The sequence below is a fragment of the Sabethes cyaneus genome, chromosome 2 (genome assembly GCF_943734655.1).
Source record: "Sabethes cyaneus chromosome 2, idSabCyanKW18_F2, whole genome shotgun sequence".
NCBI lineage: Eukaryota > Metazoa > Arthropoda > Insecta > Diptera > Culicidae > Sabethes > Sabethes cyaneus.
In genome coordinates, this window is record NC_071354.1 from 167,163,142 (window position 1) to 167,173,007 (window position 9,866).

The 9,866-nt window shown below is 41.9% G+C and overlaps 1 protein-coding gene across 1 annotated transcript; it reads right to left on the reverse strand.

Moving 5' to 3' along the window:
• Positions 1-2,469: 2,469 nt before the first annotated feature.
• LOC128733483 (uncharacterized) lies at positions 2,470-3,207 on the reverse strand. The gene is made up of 3 exons (XM_053827094.1): positions 2,998-3,207; positions 2,690-2,878; positions 2,470-2,580 (listed from the first exon to the last, which is right to left on the reverse strand). Exons 1-3 carry the CDS (start codon positions 3,205-3,207, stop codon positions 2,470-2,472), a joined length of 510 nt encoding a protein of 169 aa, XP_053683069.1.
• Positions 3,208-9,866: the final 6,659 nt, after the last annotated feature.

The window sequence follows — 9,866 nt, forward strand, 5'->3', positions numbered from 1 at the left end:
ATGATGGACTAGTTGAGCCCGAATCTCACGATCCAGAAAATATAAATGTATGTCAAGAAAACTGCGGAGTTGCCAGTGCCAGCGAAGATGTTTAACCTTTGTATTAGTTCTTTGAGATTTATGTCAAATTATATCAAATTTATTTGCATCATAGCATGTGAAGATCTTACGTTTACAATAATATAACTCTAAAATGTTGTACATGAAAGAGTCGTAGCCTAAAGCTGAAACAAATAGTTTTTATGCTCGCATTGAGTTTTATTTAACTGAATAAAAACATCATCTCCACTGTGCTGATTATATAGGTGGGCAAAATGGCTCTTTTATGTGACTGGTGACCTGAACCGTCCGTTTTCTGCCGCGAACCGATTCAAATGAGCGGCACGTTGATATCACGCGAGCAATCCAATCGAGTAGGCGGGTCGAGCAGTCGAATCAAGCAGTCGAGTCAAGCAGTTGACTCTAGCAATCAAGTCGAGCTGTTAAGTCGAGCGGTTAAATTTAGTAGTCTAGTCGAGCAGATGAATCGAGTAATTGAATCGAGCAGTCGAATCAAAAAGCTTTGTCAAGAAGTCCAGTTGAGCTGTTAAATCGAGCAGTCGAATAGTCCAGTTGAGCAGTCTAGTCGAGCAATCAAATCGAGCAGTCTAGACGACCAGTTGTGCAATCAAGCAGTCCAGCAGTCGACCAGTGAGGAGAATGAGAATAGAACCCATTGCTACGAAAGCATGACTTCCAGTCAGGGGCTTATTTTTAGTTACCGATAAGCCTCTTATCTTCTGTCAGGGACCTGGTTTTGGCTACAGACAAGCCTCTTTTATATATAGATAGATAGTTTGAGAACCCTCCGTCCTCTGGAAGTGGGGGACTTGCATACAAGTGAAACTCAAATTTCGGCATAACTTGAGAATCAAGCAAATGGAACCATTTTTGGCATGTGAGGTTTGAGGCCAACGAATGTTTCTATGTTTCTATGGCAGTTCGAAACCACTCCCCCTCTGAGTTATAATCGCAGTAACATATTAATAAACAAAAATATTTTAACAAAAGTCATTCCGAAGAAACAACTATAAACGCACCAGTTCTATTAAATTTTCATTTATTTAGTTGCAAGCGTAGCAACGCTGGCACCGGGTTTAGCTAGTTTCAAATACAATTTCAAGTTTCGAATAAAAACTTAAAATTCTGTTTTAAGTCCGATTTCGTTCCTAATTACAAGCAAAAGTCTTAATACAAATTACTTTAAATTTAAGTCTAATTTCAAATCCCATTTAAATTCCAATTTCCGGTTCAATTTGAAATAAAGCTTCAAGCCCAAATTAGTTAAAATTCAAATCTAATTAAACGCCTCATATAAACTCCGATTTCAATTTCAATTTCAACTCAAATTTCTTGTTCAATTTCAATTTTGATTTTAATCCAGTTGTATCCGAAAGTCTGAAATTCAACCTAATCAGTTCTTATTTTTGTGATTAGTAATAATATATTCTCCAACCTACGTTTATTCCCATTATCCAGGCCAAAACATTCTTCTAAATGGTCAAGTGCCCCGCCTTTTCTTTATGTCTGGGTCTGGGTTTTATTACAGGAATAATACTGCTTTGAATTTACTCGGTTAGTTTTGTAATACGTTATGTCAGTTTGTAAAAAGTTATTTAAAACTTTCCGTAAAATATGTATTTATTAAGGAATTCTTTGTTCCTGTTCATATCAGTATTTCGCAATAAAAAAGGAGTTTAATTTGCCATATATGCGATACTTCAACACAAAAATGTCTCTCTGGGGTCCCATCGAGAACATCCCAACCAGCAGCAATAGTACATATCATCGAGCATTCGTGTGATCTACTTACCCATCTACGGATGGATCGGAATAACAAACTACAATAGTGTGTAGGCTGCAGGATGCCTATACGCCCACGCGATTCAGGGAACATAAAACTCCCGTTGTTGCCGTCTGCGGGAGCTCTCTTTCGGTACCGACACTGTGCTGGTGTTGACCGGGCAGGATGTCGAAAATCGTCCCAGTAGACTTGACGGTTTCGTTCGCAGTCCTGCTCGTTGCCGTTGCCGACGTCTGCCGGCGTTGTTGTTGTTGCTGCTGCTGCTGCTGTGGATGAGGAAGTCACCCGTCGAATTGATGCAGGTGTGAAATATCTGGCCTACAAGCGCACCACAGATGAAACAAGTTTTGTGCTATAAATTGGTCCTGGTGGCTCCGTTCTGTTGAATTGTGGAATACGGCAGACCATAGTTTTCTGACTGTTCTTTTTTTTTCTAGCATTTTTACATCTTGCCAGAAGCGCTTTGAATTTCCCAACGGAAGGCGAATGTAAAAATTTTGCATAAACATTATGGATGTTTATGTGTTCTTTAACAATTTTCCACTGTCCGAGTTGTTTCCCGTGCTATGTGAAAATAAATTTAGTTTATTAAATATAGTACTGATTCCCTAAAAACTGGAAATATTTCAAAACTGCATTCTCTTGAGATGCACGTATTTCTTGCTGACTTTGTAAATTGTATCATTCGCATCTAACAAAGATTTTTTCAGCTCAATGTTTTGCTCCGACAGTTTCTCCTACAGTAAAAAAAATTTATTTTACTAAAATCTCGTATTTCCGCTCAAAATTTTCGACCTAGTTTGAGAAACATTCATAGCTCTAACAGAGTTGAAGCCGACTACTCACCACGAGATATGACAGCTCGTTAATTTTCATCCGATAGGATGCAATTTCCTGCAGAAACTGATCCTTCTTCTGACAGTACAAATCACGCTCCTTCCGGGAGTGCGCTTCCAGCAGCGCGATTTCACTCTTGGCTCCGTTCAGCTCTTCCAGTAGGGCGTATTTTTCGGCAACCGTTTGCGTTACGGCGTCCTGCTATGGCGTCGGTCGGAAGCACCACATCGTCGTCGGTACAAAAAAAACGGGGATCCATAAGGAATAAGCGATAGCAATCTCCACAGCACATTCATACATCAAACCGTGACACGTACCTGCATGTTGCTGTTGATGGCTAGCGAATCGGACAAAGAATTCCGCAGGGACCACACCTCCGCCTTTAACTGTACCATTTCCGAGGCAGAAATCTGACCCGCTGCTGGGACGATGGATGAGGATTCGGAGTTAGCAATCGATTGGATGGTTTTATCGGTGAGAGCACGGTACTGTTTGTTTTTGTTGAAAAATTGACAAAAACATGGCATTTTACGGAAGTCTGCATGATACGGGTTTTACGACTGTTAATGATGGGTTGCTGCGATGTGTTTCAAATTGGATAAGGTTTACTTTTCTAGAAGCTAGGGGCTAGATAACGAACCGGTTGGAAAGTTGCGATTAAGTCAGTTCACTTTCAGATTCAGTGCACAGTTGTCGTGATTTTGATTGTGACTGTATCACGAATTTTGCTGCTTATAACAGGATGAAGCCTACACTAATATTAAGCGATCCAAATACGCTAAATTGATATCGAAATATCTGCTGGAGCTGATAATGAATTATGTACATGCCTAAAAAGCAAACCCTAGGTGCTAGATTACGTTTTCGAAACTAGACCTTCTGTATTTTATACAACAGACTTCGAAACCAGCTGTTAGAGTACAAGACAATTGCGGGACTAAATGCTACGATCCTATTGAATCTAATAACCTCTCCCAGCCGAGATTCGAACATATGTCGATTGGCTTGTTGGACCAGCGTCGTACCTCGAGGCCGACTGGGATGCATGCTAGCTTGTCGAGATCAACAATAGCACAAGTATGAATTTGAGTTCCTAACTGAAATCCACCTCACAAATGTGAATTCAAAAGAAACATTTGTATCATTTAAGGCCAAGGCACTAAAATCGATTCACATTAGCCAGTCTGTAAGTGCATTTGACGCTTGTTTGTACAAAGAAACACGTTTGTAAGTGAAGCTTGTACAATTAATTTCCAAACGACGATAGCTAAGCCGACTTGCCACTTGTGGGACCCGTGCTTAAATCGAAGACGAAGGTTGCCCTGGACACTTTGGACACTTTGGGTCTACTAATTGTTTTACTATTTACAATTCTGTTTTCTGTTTTCTGTTTTCTGTTTTCTGTTTTCTGTTTTCTGTTTTCTGTCTTCTGTTTTCTGTTTTCTGTTTTCTGTTTTCTATTTTCTGTTTTCTGTTTTCTGTTTTCTGTTTTCTGTTTTCTGTTTTCTGTTTTCTGTTTTCTGTTTTCTGTTTTCTGTTTTCTGTTTTCTGTTTTCTGTTTTCTGTTTTCTGTTTTCTGTTTTCTGTTTTCTGTTTTCTGTTTTCTGTTTTCTGTTTTCTGTTTTCTGTTTTCTGTTTTCTGTTTTCTGTTTTCTGTTTTCTGTTTTCTGTTTTCTGTTTTCTGTTTTCTGTTTTCTGTTTTCTGTTTTCTGTTTTCTGTTTTCTGTTTTCTGTTTTCTGTTTTCTGTTTTCTGTTTTCTGTTTTCTGTTTTCTGTTTTCTGTTTTCTGTTTTCTGTTTTCTGTTTTCTGTTTTCTGTTTTCTGTTTTCTGTTTTCTGTTTTCTGTTTTCTGTTTTCTGTTTTCTGTTTTTTGTTTTTTATTTTCTGTTTTCTGTTTTCCCAGAAACAGATGTGCTGGAATTGTCACAGCTTCGGTTACCGGATAAAAAATGCGGCTCGAAATATATTTGCCGTACCTGTCACGGGAAGCATCGCTCGTTTCTGCGCGATTCTGCTCCAAAAAAGGTATTCGCAAGTCTAGCTCTGCAGTCTACCGAATCGTCTAATGCCGCTGTCTTTGCCTCAACGGTCCAACAGCCGCTTTTTTCCACCTCGCAAACCGTGGTACCCTCTGGTTTTCGCTAAGTCAGCATGGCAGTCTAAACTGCATGTACCGTGACACTGCAGGAAACAGTTGGCTAAGACCCTCTACAGCCACTGGTCTACCGTAGATGTATCTTTCGCATTGGATCATCCACACAGAAGATATGTAGTGCTATTACTGCAACCATCGAGTTGGGAGATCGGACGATCCCAATGAAATTGCGGTTCTTGGTGCTGAAGCAGCCATCCTCGGAGCTGCCACTACACCGATTAATATCTCGGCATGGACACAGCCGAATGACACATTATCAGATCCACAATTCAACGTTCCTGGACATGTCGAACTAGTAATTGGTAACGGAACATACTGAGAACTCCATACGGGACGGGAGATTTCTGTGGGTGAAGGTCTTCCTTGGGTAATCAAAACATCATTTGGTAGGGCGGCTACTGACCTCGCACCTCGCACGGCCACCCGTATTCTACGGTTTTGCTATTTCTCCACGGCAGATCATCGACAAGAAGCTGCCTTACAGAAATTCTGGGAAATTGTGACAATTCCATCCGTTCCAGTCCGGTCTATCGAAGAAGGTCATTGCGAAGTGTTCTACGCAGCAACGACAACGCGCGATCCCACAGGCAGATACATCGTGTGTCTACCGAGAGTTGACCGAGTCCGAAACTTCGACACGAACGATATCCTGCAACAAAGGTCTTGTATCATCAGTTTATGGAGGAGTATCTGTGGCTTGGACATATTAAAAAGGTTCAAGCCCCTGCAGATGATCGAATTCAACATTGCTACATTCTCAATCACGTTGTATTTAAGGAATCTAGCATGACTACGAAGGTCAGGGTAGTCTACAATGCTTCATACAAGGCTTCATCGGGCCACTTTTTGAACGACACGCTGCTTGTTGGACCTGTGGTTCAGTAAGAGCTCTATTCTGTCTACTAGATCTGATCGCTACCTTCAAACTACCAACCGTTACATACGGAACGACAAGCGTTCCGTATCCGGCAACAAACACGCTTTAGAAGATTGCGAAGGATCATGAGCATTTGTACCCTGCCACTGTCGAAGCGATCATCGCGGATTTCTACGTTGATGACATTCTGTCAGGAACGTCGGACGTGGAATCTGCTATCACCCTACGAAAAGAAATCATTGCGATGCCCGATTCCGCTGGGCTCACGCTGCAGAAGTGGACATATAATGCTCCGAAAATCCTGAAAAATGTGCCGTTAGGAGACCTGGCAGGATATGCCGCTACACGACGTTTAGGATGAGCAGACAATCTCCACAGTCGGCCTTCTGATGAATCTATCAGCTGATAAGCTTCGGTTCAAGATGGAATTGCCTCTCCCTGTTGCTGTCCTCACCAAGCGAAAGATGATGTCTTACTTCGCCCAAATATTCGACCCTTTTGGACTGTTAGGTATATCAACAACCAAGGCAAAGTGGTTTGTGCAACGATTGTGGACACTGAAGCGCAATGGTGTCACCTGTGAATGGGACTCCCCTCTACCAAAGAAACCACAAGCTGAGTGGAACCTGTTCCACACTACTCTCCAAATTCTCGTCGATATCCGTATTTCTCGATTTGTGCTTGCTCCTGAAGTCAACAATGTTCAGCTGCATTTCTTTACCGTTACCTTGTCGATTGCCCATGCTGTGCATGCTGTTACACACGAACGGAGATGGCGAAAGGAGTTAGTGTGGAGCTACTGTAGTCGAAGTCGAAGGTCGCTTAACTATCTACACACCATTCCATCGCTAGGCTAAAACTGTACGCCGCACACTTAACCACTTAACCATACAAGAAGATCGAGTGTTGTTGAAAATCGAAGCCTCAGTCAATTTTTGAACGGATTTCAGTACTGTACTACAGTGGTTACGTGCCTCTCCAAATCGCTGGAAAACATTTGTCGCTAATCGAGTTTCCAAAATCCAGCCTACTACGAACATCGACAAATGGGGAAACATCGCTGGATTCGAAAACCCGGCGGACGATGTTTCACGTGGCTTAAATCCACCGGATCTTCGTAGCTCATCTCGCTGGTGGGGTGGCCCTCGCTGGCTTATGTTGACCCCCGATCGCTAGCCCAAGACCATCATCGACCAAGAATATTCTCCAATGGCATCCGAGGAAGTGCGTGAAGTTCCGGTTGAGGGGCAATCACTGCTGCAAGTCAATTTCAGCGAGGAGTTACTTTCATACTACTTTCGATACAGTAGACTTCAACGAGTAGTACCATATTGTGTTCGCTATGAGCAGCGACTGCGAGAACATGCACAAATACATCGTTCTGGGTTGAATATGGCTACGCTAGCTGTAAACGGCCCTGACTATTCGTCCGTTCCATCACTCACCACCTTTGAGCCAGAGCACGCTGATCGTCTACTTTGCCAGTTAGCGCAACGCAATAGCTTCAATGAGGAATTATCGGAACTCATCAATAGTGGACGTGTCGCCTACAGAAACTATAGGTTACAGAGGCGACTTGACACTCAAAAACCGCTAAATTTTGAATCAAAACGGAGAGTTACCTTTATTTGTGATGGTACTCTCCGTTTTGATTTAGCGGTTTTTGAGAGCCAAGTCGCCTCTGTAATCTATAGTCTCTGTAGTGTCGCCAAGTCACCATTACTGAAATGGATCACGCCATTCGTAGACAAAGACGGCACTGTCTGCTCTGCTGGCTAGCAGTTTTCATGTAGCACTACTGCACGCAGGTCCGCAACTCCTGCTAGCCACTCTCCGTCAGTAGTTCTGGATCATCGACGGCAGAAAGCTTATAAGGTCCGTCTTCCATCAATACCAGACTTGTTTCAGATTCCTGCCCACTCTTGTCCAGCAGGGCACAGCCGATCTACCGGTATCGCGAATTTCGCCGAAGCGTCCATTTTCCGTGTGCGGTGTCGACTATTGTAGACCATTCTATGTAAAGTCTGCAGTTCGAAAGCATGGTCCTACCGAAGCAGACGTGGCCATCTTCGTCTGTTTTTCAACTCAAGTCGTCCACATCGAGCTAGTGAGTGACTTAGCAACTCCTCGTTTTCTGGCTACCCTACGCCGTCTTATCGCCCGCCGAGGAAAGATTGTCGAGTTCCATTAGGACAATGCTCCACGTTTTGGAGGACTCTGGGAAACAGCGCTTAAATCGTCGAAAAATCATCTTCTAGCTGGCAACTTTAATTCAGATTATAATATCTGCAGATTATATAGTATAGATTATGAATCTGCTGGCTTAAACGGCGCATGTCGAGATGTGCCTCAACTCTCAAACCCTCACTTCGATACCAGGGGACCCCAATGACCTGGATGTACTGACACCTGACCACTTGCTGGTGGGTAGTAATTTACAAGCAGTTTCTGAAAACGATTTGAAGGTAATCGCTGAGAATCGTCTGAAACCCTGTGAATCGACTTGGAGTCAAATGATGTACCATTCTGTCGTAAGGTCTACCCGGCCTTTTTCTTTGTTTCCGGCGACGCTTCCGATGACAATCACCTTTTTTTCCTTTTTTCTCCATTGTATATATTCTCAAATTTTTCCTTTAGTTTCTTTGATTTTTGTTGCTTCTTTGTTTTTTCAGCTGTATTTGTTTTATGTTCGTTTTGTTTTTCTCTGTTTTTCTATTCGCCGTTTACACTGTTTTCTCTGTTCCACTGCTTTTTTTCTTTCCATTGTTTTCAAATTATGCTTTCTAGGAAAATATTGCGGGGTTTGCCAATGGCTAAGCTTCTCGTTCACTCACTGCTGAGTTTTATCTTTAAGTAAAATATATTCGTTTAGTTATTCTACTGACAATCGCAGTGTTCGAATAGTAAATAGGCCATTTTATGATAAAAAACAATTCAAAATTTGGTGAGTTATTCTGAAACTTATGTACAATTCAACATTCAAAGTCAAAACATTTTTACAAACCATCAATGTCTATAAGACCAAAATCTGTCATTCTGATCGTAGAATAGATTCTTTTATAGACACTACTAGCTGACCCGACAAACTTCGTATTGCCACAAATTAACCTGTGTTGTACATAAATCATGAATCTCGGATGATCTTTGTCACAATCTCGAGTTTTGCAAGCCCCCCAGTGGGCGGCGCTTCCGACGGCGGGTCACCGGCAACACTCGCGACCATCTCGTCCTGAATGATCTAGTGTTACTATAGATAGTTTTTGTGGTCTTGTATTGACTAATGTTTTATGGAAGAGTCTCGAATTTCTCGAGTTCGATTAGTTTTTGAGTTTCGCAAAAATTTCTGTTTTATTTGTATGAGAGTCCATATCCCCCTACCACAGGGGTGAGGGGTCTCTAACTATCGTAAAATAAATTCAAGACTCCAAAATCTCCCACATGCCAAATTTGGTTCCATTTGATTGTTTAGTTCTCGAGATAAGAGGAAATTTGCATTTCATTTGTATGGAAGCCCACCCTCTTAAAGGGGAGATGGGCCATAACTCGCTTTCTAAAGAAGAGAGGGGTCTCAATTCACCATAGAAAAAAATCTTGCGTCCAAAACCACTTACATGCTAAATTTTGTTCCATTTGCTTGATTAGTTCTTCAGTTATGAGGAAATTTGTATTTCATATGTATAGGATCCCCCCCTCCTAAAACGGGGAGGGGTCCCAATTAATCATAGAAAAAATTTTTGTCTCCAAAAACCTCCACATGCCAAATTTGGTTCCATTTGCTTAATTACTTTTCGAGTTATGAGGAAAATTGTGTTTCTTTGGTACAGGAGCCCCCCCTCTTAAAGTGGGGAGGGGTCCTAATTTACTATAGAAAATATTCTTGCCCTCGAAAACCTTCACATGCCAAATTTGGTTCCATTTGCTTGATTAGTTCTCGAGTTATGAGGAAATTTGTATGGAAGCCCCCCCTTTTAAAGAGGAGAGGAGTTATAATTCCCCTTATAAAGAGGGGAGGGGTCTCAATTTACCATAGAATAAATTTTTGTCACCGAAAACACCCACATGCCAAATTTTGTACTATTTGCTTGATTAGTCGTCGAGTTATGCAGAAATTTGTGTTTCATTTGTATGGGAGCCCCCCCTCTTAGTGGGGGGAG

What these genes read in the sequence shown, in the direction of transcription:
- LOC128733483 (XM_053827094.1), bottom strand. Translation starts at nt 3,207, where the DNA reads ATGCCATGTTTTTGTCAATTTTTCAACAAAAACAAACAGTACCGTGCT. An exon ending in CCATCAACAGCAACATGCAG is followed by an intron (nt 2,879 to 2,997) that starts GTACGTGTCACG and finishes ACGCCATAGCAG; the next exon opens with GACGCCGTAACGCAAACGGT. An exon ending in ACGAGCTGTCATATCTCGTG is followed by an intron (nt 2,581 to 2,689) that starts GTGAGTAGTCGG and finishes TTTTTACTGTAG; the next exon opens with GAGAAACTGTCGGAGCAAAA.